This window comes from Xenopus laevis, chromosome 3L (genome assembly GCF_017654675.1).
Source record: "Xenopus laevis strain J_2021 chromosome 3L, Xenopus_laevis_v10.1, whole genome shotgun sequence".
Classification (NCBI taxonomy): Eukaryota; Metazoa; Chordata; class Amphibia; order Anura; family Pipidae; genus Xenopus; species Xenopus laevis.
In genome coordinates this window covers 143,325,972-143,344,048 of record NC_054375.1, presented here as the reverse complement: position 1 = coordinate 143,344,048, position 18,077 = coordinate 143,325,972, and the positions used below count along the sequence as shown (strand labels likewise).

At 38.7% G+C, this 18,077-nt stretch overlaps 1 protein-coding gene across 1 annotated transcript; it reads left to right on the top strand.

Moving 5' to 3' along the window:
• The first annotated feature begins 79 nt into the window (after positions 1-79).
• On the top strand, positions 80-16,031 carry LOC108710355 (C-type lectin domain family 4 member G). Its single transcript, XM_041585627.1, has 13 exons — positions 80-264; positions 784-912; positions 1,296-1,349; positions 2,289-2,339; positions 3,546-3,596; positions 5,662-5,787; positions 8,122-8,199; positions 9,625-9,699; positions 11,596-11,670; positions 11,852-11,914; positions 12,218-12,366; positions 13,752-13,855; positions 15,899-16,031. Exons 1-13 carry the CDS (start codon positions 81-83, stop codon positions 16,029-16,031), a joined length of 1,272 nt encoding a protein of 423 aa, XP_041441561.1. The 5' UTR covers position 80.
• The last annotated feature ends 2,046 nt before the right edge of the window (positions 16,032-18,077 follow it).

The following is an 18,077-nucleotide window of genomic DNA, read 5'->3' as shown; positions in this document are numbered from 1 at the left end:
TAACCTTTTAGTGGGATCCCTTGGGACCCTGCTGCCCCAATACTATCAGTGGAAGGGTGTGTGGGTTCCTACTCGCTCTGATGGTCCAAAACAGGAAGGGGTGGATGTCTGTGTGTGTAGGGGAGTTCTGGGAAGAAGAACTAGATTCTGTGTTTGTGTGTGTGCAAGCACATCAAGAAGACACTGGCAACCAGCAGAGTTTGGGCTCCATGCAGAGCAGAATGGAGAACGTTTATGGGAATAAGATGGACAAGTATAAGAAAGGTAACCATGCACAATGACCTGATACAAGGACCTTATGATTTGACAAGGAACAGTTTGTAGATCCAGAAAAGCTTGAATCATAGAAAAAACCATATTTTTATCAAACAAAAAGTGAAACCCTTGATGAGAAGGAGGTTGCATTAGTGATGCCATCTATATTCTCATTATCCTCAGCCACAGAGATCATGGGAGTGTCTTGTCCAGTTCTTAGTCACCACTGTAAAGCAGTTTGCCTATCCAACTCTAGATTGTAGACCAGCTTTTCTGTGTTCTTAGCATGTAGGAACTAGCATGTTTCAATCCTGGCTAATGGGCAAATAAAAATAGAAGTTAAGGAGAGTGCTGTCCAACTAGGGAGCCTGCAGGGTAGTTGTGGGTCTCTATTTGATCTCTTTGGCTTCAGATAGTCCAACAGGTCAAGAGAGGGACATGCAAGACAATGGGAATTTTACTTACTAAAAGAAATGATATTCAAGTCAATGCTCTATGTTCACCCTGTATTCTTCATGTTGTGTTTAGATGACAGCTTCCAATGTGACGATGATGATGATTATGAAAATATGAGCAGTATGAAGCCACCATCTGTGCCTTTCCGCAAGGTCAAGGGGGTCAAAGCCAATGTTCGGAAGGAAGACTTTGCAATGAAAAGTAATGAAAGTCATATATTTAATTTATGCCTAAAGGCAATACAGGTACACACATATAGAAGTACATCAGATGTACCAGATCACAGTGCAGGATTACTATATGGACCTCAGGGGTGGCTGTAAAATTTTCTTCTAACTATTGAAAATTGTTATCTTTAATTCTATTTCCAGTTTTCAAAGCAAAGTCCCATTGTCTCACAGTCACAGGCACTAATTGTAGCTGCTATATCTATATATTAGCTGCTATGTCGATAATTGATAAAATGTAAGTGGTTCGGAAGAACTGAGATGGGTTTCTGGAAGTTTTGTGTTTGATCCCATAAGTCCCATCAGCAATTCTACTTCTCTCATATTTATCCTGCAATAATATGTGTCTGTGTATAGGGACAGCAATGCCTGAAACTTGCTCAATTGGGGAACAACGTTCTTCCCTGGCAGGTAATTATGTCACTGATCTATCACTGTCATCTCTCTCTCTCTCTCTCTCTCTCTCTCTCTCTCTCTCTCTCTCTCTCTCTCTCTCTCTCTCTCTCTCTCTCTCTCTCTCTCTCTCTCTCTCTCTCTCTATCTCTCTATCTATCTATCTATCTATCTATCATCTATCTATCTCTCTATCTATCTATCTATCTATCCATCCATCCATCCATCCATCCATCTATCTATCTATCTATCTATCTATCTCTCTATCATCATCATCTATCTCTCTATATCTATCTATCTATCTATCTATCTATCTATCTATCTATCTATCTATCTATCTATCTATCTATCTATCTATCTATCTATCATCATCATCATCATCATCATCATCTATCTCTCTCTCTCTCTCTCTCTCTATCTATCTATCTATCTATCTATCATCATCATCTCCCTCTCTCTCTCTCTCTCTCTCTCTCTCTCTCTCTCTCTCTCTCTCTCTCTATCTATCATCTATCTATCTATCTATCTATCTATCTATCTATCTATCTATCTATCTATCTATCTATCTATCTATCTATCTATCTATCTATCTCTATCTATCATCTATCTATCTATCTATCTATCTATCTATCTATCTATCTATCTATCTATCTATCTATCTATCTATCTATCTATCTATCTATCTATCTATCTACTGTATCTATCTGTCTGTCTGTCTATCTATCTGTCTGTCTGTCTGTCTGTCTGTCTGTCTATCATCATCATCATTATCTATCTATCTATCTATCTATCTATCTATTTATCTATCTATCTATCTATCTATCTATCTATCTATCTATCTATCTATCTATCACAGACTGGTAAATTATTTTTAAAAAAGGAACAATTCCACAATACGTCACTCTTATTATAATGACACTGTTTAACTAACCATGACACACTTTTTGTTTGTTCCAGTGCTGGAGACAAACGCCTCTGATATACCAAGATTTCAACCCCCACGCATCGGTGAGTGTGTCTATACAGTAAGAAATGACTGTGTGGATGGGGGTGGTGGTAGGAACAATAATAGTAAATGCTGGATAAAGAGTTTAAAAATAAGAAAACAAATGAAAAACAGTCCAGAGAAAAGTTAAAAGATTCAGTGTTCGGGTGCCTTAAAGGCGAACTAAATCCTAAAAATTAATATGGCTAAAAACATGAACTTAGTGCACCAGCCTAAAGTTTCAGCTTGTCAATAGCAGCAATGATCCAGGACTTCAAACTTGTCACAGGGGGTCACCATCTTGGAAAGTGTCTGTGACACTCACATGCTCAGTGGGCTCTGAGCAGCTGTTGAGAAGCTAAGCTTAGGGCTCGTCACTAATTATCCAGCAGAAAATGAGCTTCCCTGGCTGTAATATAAGCTGATGCTACAGGTTTGCTGATTATTAAATTCTGATGCTAATTGCACTGGTTTCTGTGCTGCCATGTAGTAATTATGTGTATTAATTACTAATCAGCCTTATATTGTGACATTTCTATTCTATGTGTACTGTATATTGTGAGTGGGCCCTAAGCTCAGTAAGTGACAGCAGAACAGAGCATGTGCAGTGAATCAGTAGAAAAGAAGATGGAGAGCTACTATGGCATCTTTGGAGACACAGATCCGCAGTATGCACCTATAATACAATGCATACTGCAGGCGAGAAATAGTATCAATACATTCCTGCCAAATGACAGAAAGTCCTTTTTAAATTCAGAGGCCAAGTGATGTCATGACCACAACATGCATCAGAATGGACTCTGTGTAATGGAGTACAGTGTCCAGGCGCTCTCTGGTGAGTGTGTGCATCCATATACCAAGGAACCCAGGGACTAGCATGCCAAGAGGTAGGAAGGCAGGAGAACAAATAATTCCAGCGTAGAAAATAATTTGTTATGGACACCTTTCACTAAAATGTTGTCACTAGAACTTGCACTCCAGACTCTGGAAACAAAAATATTTTTTAATGTTTTTCAATATTTTTTCACAGGGTGCTGCACTCCCCAATCCAAAGTGCAGGTAGAGGGAACAATATAGTTGTGACAGATGCCCTTTAAATCCTACCTGTTGAAAATACAATTTAAGAATTATTAATTGTTAAGCGCATGTGCTGACCCCACTGTGAGTGCCTGTAGCATAACATTGCACTGTACATGTGCTCCATTCACTGTGTCTCTTCATCTCTTTAGGTTTGGATTTTTCATCAACAGCAGTGAATGCGGCATTTAGAGATCTGCAAGGTGACGATTAAATCTAACCAAGAGAGTGTCGTATGTGCGAAAATGCATACCTCCAAACTGTCCCGTTTTCAGAGGGACAGTCCCTCTTTTGACAGCTCAACCCGATTTTCTCTGCACTGAACAGCCAGAAAAAGAAACAATGTTTCTAACTTAATTGGCTTTTGGCCCAGAACTGCCAGGAGGTTCAGATAAGATACTTTTGTAACAATTTTGAGATAATTGTAGCAATATAAAATAAGCAGGTCCCTCGGGAGAAAAACTGTAGTAATTGAGAAAAAAAACCCCACAGAAATATGTTCAAACTTTCATAACCAGCCAAATTTTGTAAAATGAACATGGTAATTATCGGGTGTGGCCACACAAATGGGAGTGGTCAAAAATTGCATTTGTAGTGATGAGTCAATTGGTGTTTATTTCCCAGTAAAACAAACGCATGGAAAAATTCTAATAATGCATTCAGGGTCAGACTGGGCTGGCTTGACCCCGGAAAAAAACCCGGTGGGCCCCCAGTCCAGACCCGAAAATCTACAGGTATGGGATCAGTTATCCGGAAACCCGTCATCAAGAAAGCTCCGAATTATGTAAAGTCATCTCCCATAGATTCCATTTTAATCAAATAAGTCAGATTTTTAAAATTGATTTTCTTTTTCTCTGTAGTAATAAAACAGTACAGGTATGGGACCTGTTATCCCGAGTGCTCGGGAACTGGGGTCTTCCGGATAACGGATCTTTCCATAATTTGGAGCTTCATACCTTAAGTCTACTAGAAAGTAATGTAAACATCAAATAAACCCAATAGGCTGGTTTTGCTTCCAATAAGGATTAATTATATCTTATTTTAGATCAAGTACAGGCTACTGTTTTATTATTACAGAGAAAATGGAATTCATTTTTAAAATTTTGGATAATTTGGATAAAATGGAGTCTATGGGAGAAAGCCTTTCCGTAATTTGGAGCTTACTGGATAACGGATCCCATACCTGTACGATGTACTTGATATTATTTATTCTTATTAGAGGCAAAACAATCCTATTGGGTTTATTTAATGTTTAAAATATTTCCCGATCATCCTGGATAATAAATCCTACACTTGTAATGCCATTGGTGTTTTTTCCTGCCCAAAAAAAACATTTTTTTCGGGCGAAAATGTGGATTTTGCACCGAAACTGTACCTACTGAATCTGTTTAGCAATTTTATTTTCTTACAGTTTTTGAGATATAAAATGGTTATTTAATGTCCCGTCTTCAGCCTAATAGCTATTTGGTAAATGGCCATTCCAAATCCCTGCCCCATGCTGAAATTAGAAATAAACAACTGTACCATGTTCCTCAAAGTAGCACTCACACACTGGTGCAACCAACTGCTCTTGCTGTTATTAGCTGATAGTGAGATACATTGTCAGAACACACTGATTAAATATCTTAAGAATGATAAGAAAAAAACAATTATTAGTGAACCAAATTGATTAAGCATAAAGATCTATTTGGTGGGTTCTACTCCTAAGTGCAATGACAATTGTAAAGGACAAGAAAAGCCTACTCGAGTGCAAGTGTATTAGGTCTGATGGTTTAGCAGAAGGCAGCTGGTAACAGTATTATAGATTTGCTCGTGCAGGTATGGGATCCATTATCTGGAAACCGTTTATCCAGAAAACGCTGAATTAAAAAAAGGTTGTCTCCCTTTTTTCCCCAAATTTTTTAAAATGATTTCCTTTTTCTCTGTAATAATAAAACAGTAGCTTGTACTTGATCCCAACTAAGATATAATTAATCCTTATTGGAAGCAAAACCAGCCTATTGGGCTTATTTAATGTTTACATGAATTCCTAGTATACTTAAGGTATGAAGATCTAAATTACTGAAATATCCGTTATCCAGAAAACCACATCCCGATCATTCTGGGTAACATGTCCCATACCTGTACTAGCCATTGGGCAGAAGAGGAAGGCAGAAGCTCTGGCAACAGGAGATACACCCAGAAGGAAGGGATAAATACAAATTCTCATGCAATGATGAGCAGGTTACTTATTTACATGCAAGCTTTGCTTTCCCTTTGTTTTTTTAGAGTCAAGTGCAGAAACCAATGAGAACAAACATATGGGGCAACAGAGGACTGTCCTGTTCTTAGTGGCTCTGCTGATTGTCACGTTGCTCCTGAGTATTACTGGGACAAGCCTCCTCTACATATTTTGTGAGTAAATGTTGCCGTATGTGGATAGTATGTATGTGTGTGTCATGCAAAGAGGAGGGAAGTTCAGGACAGTATGTGATAAATATGGGAGCCAAACCACTTCTAGGTTAACTCTTAGGGGGCTATTTATCAAAGGTTGAGTGTTAGAGTTTTTTTTATATCTCGAATGAACTCACAACTCGATTGGTATCTAATTTAAGACAAAACTCAAATGGGAAAAACCTGATTCTGCGAGTTCGAGTCTCGAAAACTCTAATTAATCAAGTTTTCCATGGGACAAAACTCGAATTGCTCAAATTATTTGCGTGTTCGGGTAAAACCCTCCAAAAAAAAAAACTTGAACATCGTGCGTGCTGTTAACATCTTTAAACGGTTCAAGGGGCCTCTGCCATTGACTTCAACATGACCTCTCCAGGTTTTAGATGGTGTATTTTCAGATTTGAGCCATTTCCAGGGTCGGGGTATAATAAATCTCAAAAAATTCGAGTTTTTAATTTTCAACCTGAAAATGTGAGTTTTGTCCAAAAAAATGCAACTTGAAAATGCAAATTTTCATGGAAAACAACTCAAACTTTAACAAATCTGCCCCTTGATGTGCAGGTAAGTGGCTTCTACAGTACCAACATAGTTACTGCCCTTTACTAAGCAATAAAACTGTTCCTTACTAAAAGTAGGCCTCCTATCTGATTGGTTGTATCACTCCTCCAACACTAAGCAATTGATCTGATCTAATAAGCCTGGCCAAACAGCAGGTTACTCCTAATTATTCCATTTGCAAAAGTGCTCATAAGAGCACTCTGAGTAATTTTAAATTCTGCTTTAGGCACTGTATACATTGCATAGATTTATTTGATAAAAATGTTATACTGACCTTTCACATTAGTAAACAGACCCCTTAGAAATATGCATTTTTACGAACTTATTGGTAGGGTGCAAAGTGCGAAATTTTTTGCACTTCCATATTAAATGAATTGCTGTGGGTCTCAGCACTCCATTTCAAGAATAGGGACCTGCGAGTGCCCCCATGAATTCAGTGCTGCCTGTGTTTCGTGAGACTGTATTCACAAGAAGCAGTTGTTTCCCATCCCCTAACTTGCACATCATTGGTTCGACTAGTTGAACTGTATTAATAAAAACGAATTTTGTAAACCTGAACGAATTTAAACGACCCAAAAAAATGTCAAGAAGATTGCAAACATCACCAAATCGATCCCTGGAACTCTCCCATTGACTTATATAGTAATTCAGCAGGTTTTGGGTGGCGAATAGTCGAATTCTAGTTCTTAAAGGGTCAGAGTATGATAAATCTCGAAATTCTAATTTGAATTAAAACTCGAATCAAGCTTGGATAATTCACAATTCGAATTTGAGAGTTTTGACCAAAAAAAATTAAAATTTTCACTTTGATCATTTATAAATCTGCCCCTTAGACATATGGCAGGCAGGAAGGACGCGTCTAGTGTCTCACCAACACTGTGCTCTACACCTTACACCATATTTTATTTTTATCTGCCATGAGATGCAGAGCACAGACAGACCCCAGGCAGAATTGCAGGAGCACTATGATGCGCCCGCTTAGTGTTCTTGCACTTGTATTTGTGATCATAGTAAAAGGAAAATACATAAAATATTAACATATACAGACAGGTTAATTTACTAAAATCTGAATTTTTCCTCATGTTTTAATAAAAACAAACTCAGCCAAACTCCTATCCATGAATTTATCTTATTTACTAATATTTTAACTAGAAAAAATCGCATTGAGAAAAAAATAGAAAAAGTAGTCCGTCAATCCGAATCTTGCGACTTTTCAGATTGCCAAAGCCGTATTTACGAGTTTGCCACTCGAAACACTCAATTTCTTTGGATTATCGTACGAAACCCAAAGCAGACCACAATATCTTCAAACTATAAAAGGGACATCTGCCATTGGCTTATACATGAACTCGGCAGGTTTGAGATGGAGTCATTTCGGATTCGGACTTTTAGCAGCATCGGGGTATAATAAATCTCCAAAAATGCAATGTTTTTTGTTTCCACTAAAAATTGGGGTTTTCCTCTTTAAAAGCCCGACCAGAAAAATCTGAGCTTTAACAAATAATCACTTTATAGTTTGGGTTAGAAATTGTGTAAAAATAATCTCTAAAGAGAAATACTAAGCAACACATACAAAACCAGTAGTTCCTCTTTCATTAAATGACAATGTGAGGGGTTTTCCTGAGATGTAAGTTGATTGTAGTTCTTATCTCAGTTTAATCATCAGCCCTTTGTGGCTTTTCTATAAACAAACAGAAGAGCTTACCCTTCAGAAACCCATTTATACTCTTCTTGCAGTGTCTCGGTTTCAAGCGGCCTCTACAAAAGTGCAAGACAGCCTCAAGGAAGACATAAGGGAAATCAATAAGACACTGGGTGAGTCAAATAAACACCGATACTGCTGCTTGTGAATGCTGGTATTTATTATGTATGTTCTCTACCCTGGAATTGTGCTTCATATAATATAGTGATATTTTATTCCATAATATGGCTGAAAAAGTAAAGACCCCTTTCCGCTACAGAAAGTGAAACCTCCTTTCCACCATTGGTTATCCATTTGGAAATATGATCGGTGGGCCATTATACATCATTATCATTATATTCTTGTCTGGCACTGTACCTTTTTATTTATTTTTTATTTTTTAGCCATAAAAGAAATTGTAACCGCCAAAAGAAATTAATATACACCTGCCAGCAGTTTTAAGCACTGATGTAAATTTGATTTGAAACAACATCGCCACCTGCTGTTCATTTCAGCTGACTGGCGAAAGGCGATAGAAAATGAAAGGGGTCGTTCGCCCTATTCAGAGACAATTTGCAATTGGTTTTCATTTTTTATTATTTGTGTTTTTTGAGTTATTTAGCTTTTTATTCAGCAGCTCTCCGGTTTGAAATGTCAGCAATCTGGTTGCTAGGGTCCAAATTACCCTAACAACCATGCATTGATTTGAACAAGAGACTGGAATATGAATAGGAGAAGCCTGTATGGAAAGTAATAAGTAATAAAAAGTAGCAATAACAATACATTTGTAGCCTTACAGAACATTTGTTTTTTTTAGATGGGGGTCAGTGACCCCCCCACTTGAAAGCTGGAAAGGGTCTGAAAAAGAAGGCAAATAATTAAAAAAACTATAAAAAAAAATAATGAAGACCAATTGAAAAGTTGCTTAGAATTGGCCATTTTTTGACATACTGGGGGGCCGATTCACTAACTTTGAGTGAAGGATTCGAAGGTAAAACATTTCGAATTTCGAAGTTTTTTTTGGGCTACTTCAACCATCGAATGGGCTACTTCGACCTTCGACTACGACTTCGAATCGAAGGATTCGTAGTAAAAATCATTCGACTAGTTCGATAGTCGAAGTACTGTCTCTTTAAAAAAAACTTCGACCCCCTAGTTCGCCATCTAAAAGCTACCGAAGTCAATGTTAGCCTATGGGGAAAGTCCCCATAGGCTTGGCTAACTTTTTTTTGATCGAAGGATATTCCTTCAATCGTTGGATTAAAATCGTTCGAATCGTTCGATTCTAAGGATTTTATCGTTCGATCGAAGGAATTATCCTTCGATCGTTCGATCGAACTATCTGTGCTAAATCCTTCGACTCCGATATTCGAAGTCGAAGGATTTTAATTCCCAGTCGAATATCGAGGGTTAATTAACCCTCGATATTCGACCCTTAGTGAATCGGCCCCTAAAAGTTAACTAAAGGTGAATCGAACTTCTTAAGCAGAGCAACATTACATTTTGAACAGCAGGTGATGTTGTTCCAAATTTATTATATTATATTTCTCTCCTTGCAGGATCTCAAGTTCAAGAAACCTCTAGAGAGGGAAGGAACCTCATGCAAGACCTAAGCAAAATCAATCAAACACTGTGTGAGTTGTGGGTAAATTGACTGGTGAACTGGATGTTGCCATAGAGTACAAAGGTTACTATGGGTTGCTGCTCCTGGGCAAACAGAGGGGCAAATTCACTAACCTCCGAAAATTCCCCAGCGACGGCTTCGCTCACATCGCAACACTTCGCCAGGCGTAGATTTGGCAGGACAAGGCTAATTCACTAGAATCCGAAGTTGGGTCCAGGGCGCCAAATGCTGGGGAAGTTGCGCTAGCGTTACTGCGCCAAGCAAAGCAAAGTGTTGCCTAATTTGCATTCAGCGGGAAGTTAAAGTACAATGGACATATTTGTTGCAGCAAATACATTACACTACACAAGCCCGGGAAACCTTAATAAAAGAAAATGGAGCCGAGTGTATAATTTATGTGCCATATGTAAGTAAATGTACGGGGGAAGCTGGTTACCCCCAAAAAATGTTATGCTCTTTTGCAGCCTATCACCCTGAAAAAAGCAAAAGACACCAGGGTTTTTTGGGATTTGGAAAATTTTGCAACTAAATTTTGAGGAACTTCTATCTACTCTATTGCACTTCGCCTGGTCCGAGGTGGCGAAGGCAAGTCTGTCGCAAGTAAAATCCGCATCTTAGTGAATTTAAGTAGTTACGTCCATTCGCCAGAGCGCAAATTCGCCAGGCGTTAGGGATCGAAGTAGCGCTACAGTCTATCTCCTTCGCTAGCGAAGTTACGCCTGCGCCCGTTAGTAAAAAGTACCGAAATGATGTCACATGGGCAAATTTTCACCAGCGTTAGTCACTTCGCCCTTTTGTAAATTTGCCCCTTAGTGTCTTTTATTATATAACCCCCTTATTGCTTTAAGTGACCACAATGATTTAGGTTGTGCATGTGAAAGAGATGCCTTGCACATGCCCTCAATAGTGTAACATTTTTGATGATTAACCCTTGTAATTAACACACTTGGGCTTATATCCACTGAGTACTTAAAGTGAACCTGTCACCCAGACACAAAAAGCTGTATAATAAAAGTCCTTTTCAAATTAAACATGAAATCCAATTTCTATTTTTTATTAAATGTTTCATAGCTGTTGTAAGCTCATTTCAACATCTCAGCTGTCAATCAAATATTGTCTGTCCCTCCTCTATGCCTTAGACAATTACTTTCACTTTCCATTCAGCACTTCCTAGATGTCACTGCTCTCCCCACATTCCCCCGTTCTCTTCACCATTTAATTGTGTAACCAGGGCATGGGGATGGACATCAGGTCCTCCATTCTGGTGCACAAACAAGATTCTGAGCTGATGAAAGACTTGTTTAACAGTGGCCACAAAATGGCTCCTGCCTGCTTGCTATAATTATGAATTCCCAGACTGAAGGAAACAATATTCAAATAATTTATACAGTGTAATTAAAGTTCATTTCACTTGACTAATGTGATAAAATAGGATTTTAAATCATTTTTTGGGGTGACGGGTCCCCTTTAAAGAACAAGTTGCTTTAACATATTTCCCTGATTTTATTTTTTCTGGATTTTACACAATTTTTCCCAGTCCCCTGAAAAATGTAAAAGTGGGGTTCTACTGTTTAAGAACCACCGACACAGGTTGAATAAAGCAAGTTATTGAGTCATTTAGCTTTTTATTCAGCAGCTCTCCAGTTTGCAAACTCTGCAATCTTGTTACTAAGGTCCAAATTACCCTAGCAACCATACACTGATTTGAATAAGAGACTGGACTATGAATTGGAGAGGGAATGAATAAAAAGACGAGTAAAAAAAAGTAGCAATAACAACAAATTTGTAGCCTTACAGAGCATTTGTTTTAGATGGGGTCAGTGACCCCCCCATTTGAAAGCTGGAAAGAGTAGTAGTTCTACTGGTGCTTTGGTAAATAGTCTCCCTCTCTGCATTGTCTTTACAGACTCCATGGAGTTGTCATTGAAAAAGCAGGTGGATAATCTTAAAACAGAAATAACAGACTTCAAGCAAACAATTGGTGGGTGCCCATAAAAAACTGGCAGTTGTTCCCTTATTGTTGATATAATAATATAGCGTAGTGCTTCCCGGTACGTACTGTTCTGATGTGTCAGCTTGAGAAAACTAGTGATGGCAGTTATATGTTTGCTACAGAAATGTATCAGGTGTCATTTTAGTCTCTGCTTTGTGTTTCATTGCAGAAAAGGGACAAGAAGAACTCAGGTCACAGATTCTTAAACTGAAAAACGCAATGCAGAAAAAAGGTATATAAACACGGACAGGTCTAAAAGTGAAAAGATGCAGGTCATTGCCGAGGTGGATTCTTGAGAGAAAATGGACAACACGGATTATGGGGGTTAAAGTTATATGACAGTAACGTGCCGGGGTTCCTCGGGGGAGGTCCTTAATCTAATAGGTGGAGCTTCAGAACTTTTCATGAAATTAAACAGTAACAATATGAAGGCTAACAGTTTTCAACTTGGGGGGAGGTTCTTTTTTTTTACATTATCTCTTCTTTTTTTAACCTATCCCCCACTAACATAGTCTACATTATGCATTTCTCTCAGGTCTCTGCAATTCGTGTCCCCCTGACTGGACACTAGTGGGCTTCAACTGCTATTTCTTCTCCAAAGATCACAAAAATTGGGATGATTCAAGGAAACATTGCCAGAAACTGGAGTCTGACCTCCTTATCTTTACTGATCAGGTGGAGGTGGTAAGTCATGGCTGCTGGGTGAAAGGGTAGTGAGATGTATAGCCCAGCTATAAAACTTGGCATTGCTGGATTATCATATAAAGGGTAAATAACTCTATTTGTTAAAGGGGTAGGTTAACATATAGTTTGTTATAGAATGGCTAATTCTAAGTAACTTTTCAATCAATCTTCTCTTTATTTTTTTTTATAGTCTTTTCATTATTTGCCTTCTTCTTCTGACTATTTTCAACTGAAACATAGGGGTCACTGACCCCATCATAAATCAAATGCTCTGTAGGGCTAAAGATTAAGGGGGTTATTTACTAAAATCTGATTTTATATATTTTAATAAAAAAAAACACAACCAAACTCCCATACCCAATTTGATGTTATCGATTCGGGGAAAAACCTAAAAAAAACGTACAAAAATTTGTATTGTGTGATTTTTTTCAGGTTTTTCCCCAAATCATATGATTTTTTTGTTTTTTTCCTAAAAAGACAGAAATGATTGGCTTTTCAGGCTAAACCCAGCATAGACCACGGTAACTTCCAATTAGGACAGGGACCTCTACAATTGACTTAAGACCAGTAACATCATTTTTTTTTTTTTTAAAAATGTTGTTTGTACTTAACGAAAAAAAACACAGAGACACTTTTAACTTTAAATTCTCATTGTGCGACGCTTGATTTCTCCTCCCTGCCTTCTAGAGATAGCCAGGGAGGAGAAATCGAGCGCCGCACAGTGGATTGGCGCCCTGTCGCTGTTTCTGAAGAGGAGCGCAAGCGGAGAATTGGTAAGTTATTTCTTTAAGAATTTAAAGTTAAAAGTGTCTTGGTGTTTTTTTTATCGTTAAGTACAAACAATTTTTTTAAAAATGTTATTTTATGTTACTGGTCCTTCAAACAACATCGGCAAGTCTGAGATGGTGGATTTTTGGATTCTGGCATTTTGCAGCATCGGATTTTTATAAATCTTGAAAAAATTTAAAAACCCCCTGGAAAGTTTGAATTTTGCCCCAAAAAGCCTGACCAAATAAATTTAAGGTAGTAAATAACTCCCTTATTGTTATTGCTGCTTTTTCATCTTTTACTCATCTCTCTATTCAGGCCTCTCCTATTCACATTCCAGTTTCTTATTCAAATCGTTGCTAGGGTAACTTGGACCCTAGCAACCAGACTACAGACCAAACTGGAAAGCTGAAATAAAAGTGAAATAATTCAAAAACCACACATAATAAAAAATGACATTTTTTTTCAGAATATCACTCTCTACATCATACTAAAAGTTAATTTAAAGGCAAACAACCCCTACAATTCAGGCTCCATTGCTCACCAGACCTACAGTGGCAGCTAAACACCATCAATGTAAAAGATAGATACAAATGCATTCTCACCTCTTCCCTTAGGATGCTCTTTATCCATTCATGAAAAATAAGAGATTCTGGATCGGACTCAGAAGATCCAAAGATCTTAAATGGAATTGGGTGGATGGAAAAGCAATAACATTCTCGTGAGTAACACCCACACTTTGCTATGAAATAAGAAGCAAGAAGTGGAGGAGAAGGGTTGGATTTAAGAAGCAAGTCATTGGGTTGAGCTCTGTGTAAGCCGGGGTGAACTATTTGAAGGACGGAGGGTCAGGGGCAAAAAAGTGCCCGTGTTATAAAAATCTGGTTTGTTAAACTTCAGTCCTGCCCACTTTTGCACAACTGCCAGAAACCTTTCCAGTCGTTATGTCAACGCCCCTCTATATTATACACCCTAGGTCAACCATATCTTTATATCTCATTCTTCAGTGATGGGCAATCTACTATCTATAATAACAATAATTATTATAGTAATAATAATCTAGTTGTATATATAAGCAAATTAACACACTGTTATGTGAAGGTTGATAACCTATGACGGTGCTGACTCGACTGGTCAAAAAAAAGTCATTTGGATATGTATCTGTTATCTATACAGAAGGCATAGCAAATCTCATACTGCATACCTCCCAACTGTCCCGGTTTCTGCGGGACAGTCCCGATTTTGACAGCTCAGCCCGCAGTCCCGTTTTTTTTACTGAAATGTCCTGAGTTTCTCTTTGATCTTCTGCACCGATGCCAGAAAAAGATACAACGTTTCTGAAACTTAATTAAAGGAGAACTAAACCCTAAAAATGAATAGGGCTTAAAATGCCATATTTTACATATTGAACTTATTGCACCAGCCTAAAGTTTCAGCTTGTCAATAGCAGCAATGATCCAGGACTTCAAACTTGTCACAGGGGGTCACCATATTGGAAAGTGTCTGTGACACTCACATGCTCAATGGGCTCTGATTGGCTGTTGAGAAGCTAAGCTTAGGGCTCGTCACTAATTATCCAGCAGAAAATGAGCTTCCCCTGTAATATAAGCTGATGCTACAGGGCTGATTATTAAATTCTGATGCTAATTGCACTGGTTTCTGTGCTGCCATGTAGGAATTATATGTATTAATTACTAATCAGCCTTGTATTGTGACATTTCTATTCTATGTGTACTGTATATTGTGAGTGGGTCCCTAAGCTCAGTAAGTGACAGCAGCACAGAGCATGTGCACTGAATCAGCAGAAAAGAAGCACAAAACATATTGTACTACATTTCTACCTACTTCTTTAGTTCTCCTTTAAAATAGGAGGCTTTGTGGCAGAGAGCTCAGCAGCTGAACTTAAATACTTTTGTAACAATTTAAGATAAGCAAAGATAGTATTGTAAATATTTAAGATAAACAGGCCTCTTGGGAGAACTGAGACTAGCAGCATAAGCGACTTGCGTCCAAGTCTGGAATTCAAAAATAAGCTCCTGCTTTAAAGGCCACTGGGAGCAACATAGTATGACTATGAAGATTTTCATTCACCCAGGTCATGGTATATCTAGTATAGGTAAATCTAAAAACAACTGGACTTGCTGAGTAATCAATGAAGACGTCTTCATTGATTACTCAGCAAGTCCAGTTGATTTTAGATTTACCTATACAGGTATAGGATCCCTTATCCGGAAACCCAATATCCAGAAAGCTCCGAATTAAGGAATTGCTGTCTCCCATAGACTCCATTTTATTCAAATAATCTAAATTTTTAAAAATGATTTCCCTTTTCTGTGTAATAATAAAACAGTAGCTTGTACTTGATCCCAACTAAGATATAATTAATCCTTATTGGAAGCAAAACCAGCCTATTGGGTTTATTTAATGTTTAAATGAATTTCTAGTAGATTTAAGGCATGAAGACCCAAATTAAGGAAAGATCCGTTATCCGGAAAACCCCAGGTCCGAGCATTCTGGATAACAGGTCCCATACCTGTACTAGATATCCAAGGGGTTGGTGAGTAACATGTTTCTCCCGAGTCATTGGTTAGGAGACATTGGTCTATATCATTAAGCAGTGTGCTAATATCAGTCTTGTTACTTACATTAGACACCACCACTAGATAAAGCAAATCTATGTATTTACATGTACTGTACAGGGAGAGAAATAGATAATTCTCTATAAATGCATGTACAGTAATTGTATACTCTGTTTTTTCTGCAGCAAATGGGGTACGGGAGAGCCAAATAATGCACACTCAAGAGAGCACTGTGGAGAGACCCTATCAAAATACTGGAATGACCTTGAATGCAACAATATGATTGACTTTATCTGTGAAGGACTTCCAGACTGCTGAGCATCTAGGCCAATGATTTAGAATCATCTGGAGAACATCCCAAGGGCAAGTGGATGAAGAGGGGGAACCTTTTTTTTTAGCCTAAATCCCTTTTAGAGCAATATGATTTGTACATTGTTATGGTGCCATGGGTGTACTTCAGCACTGTCCCACCTTTGTGCAGGTGCCTGAAATAAAACACTGTAACACTGGGTCATGATCAGAAACCTGAAGGAAGTGACCAGATTTTGCTTTCATAGTCTTGGCAGGAGCCCAGCAGAAACAGATTGTGACACAAGTGTGTTATTGGGCTGCTGCTGTTTTCCATTAAAGTAAATGGGTGGCTGTAGGGTCAGCAAATGTGGCCCATGTGTTAAACGTTTAATAATTTTAATAAAGTATGACTGAGTTTTCTTTAATTTTTTTATGTTTCCTTCTTCTTTTCCAAATTGTTTTGCCTCCTGCTCTCTATGTCTTTGTTTTTTATGTTGTGTTTTTTAATTGTCAGGGTTGTGACAGGAGGGGGTCATTCTTCCACTGTATAGAGCACTTGTAAGGCCCCATCTAGAATATGCCGTACAGTTTTGGTCTCCAGCGCTCAAACGAGACATTATTGTATTAGAGAGGGTACAGAGACGGCAACTAAGCTGGTAAAAGGTATTGAAAATCTTAGGTATGAGGAAAGACTGGCCAAATTGGGGATGTTCACGCTGGAGAAGAGGCACTTAAAGGACATGTAAACCCCCTCCACAAAAATGTAATCAGTGAAAAGCCTCTTTGAAATCTTTAGATAACTGCCACTCTGGTTGTTGAAAGGTTAACAGCAAGGCTGCAGCATCCCCTTAATCACTTAGAATTCCTTCTCCTCCTCTAAGCCACTCGGCCCCTCCCTCAGGAATTTATTTTGGCTGTTATGAGCATGCTCAGTTCTTCTTAGCTCACATTACTAAACACACCCTCCAGTCTAACAGACAAAGAAGAGATAGCATTACTGGTTCCCATAGAAACTCTATCTGTCTGCTCCTATTTTTTTTCCTAACCACCTCTCCTGAGCTCAGCTTAACCATTACATTGCTCAACCACAGCAGAACTTTTTATCAAAGTGTGTTGTCTATGTGTAAAGCTGCATTCTGCATAACATGAACTTCACAGCTAGGGTTGCCACCTTTTCTGGAAAAAAATACCGGCCTTCCTATATTTTTTTTCTTTTTCCCTATTAATAACATTGGCATCAAGCATCATTTTTACTGGCCAGGCCAGTAAAATACCGGCAAGGTGGCAACCCTATTCACAGCATACATGTCTCAATGTTACTGATGATGTGTCAGAGGGAAAATGGCCGCCGGGTGAAAGCTGCTATTTGTTGTAGTAAAATGTTATGGTGCTGGCAAATGGAGGGGGTATATGCAGTACAAATGATTTGGCTTGGGTGGTGAAGATATGCCCAACTTATATACATAAACAAAGTTATATCCAAAGATATGTTTCCCCAGGCTTTTCATTAGTAAAAATATACATTTATTCAAAGTTGCATTAAAAAGTTTTGCTACATACTGACCCCACGCGGTCCACCTTACGCATTTCGTACCCACCGGCACTTAGTCCTAGGTGTCTCTGTTAACAGCATTGTCACGGCCGGCACCCAATACCAGAACAAATGCCAAGGACCCTGGTCTCGGCTCGGCTTCACCAGTAGTGTGACCACCTTTGGGCTTCGGGAGGAGCCCTCAGCTTAATTGGGTGCCACCTGGACTTAAGAAGGGTACAAGGCGAGGAGTTCTGGCTGGCAAAGGGGCACGACCGGATAGCAAGAGTCATTGGGCAGAAGGTCAAGGACGAGGCGTCTGGTGGAAACGGAACAGACCGGATCAGGACAGGCAGATAACAGAATCGTCAGGCAAGCAAGGGGTCAAAACCAGATAATCAGACAGACTGGATAAGGCAGAAGGATGGTAAGAAAGGCTGGGTCGAGGCAGGCGGATATCAGAATCGTCAGGCAGGCAAGGGTCAAACTAATCAGTCAGGATAGCAAATTCAGGAACAGGTAGCACAAAGCTCAGGAAACCA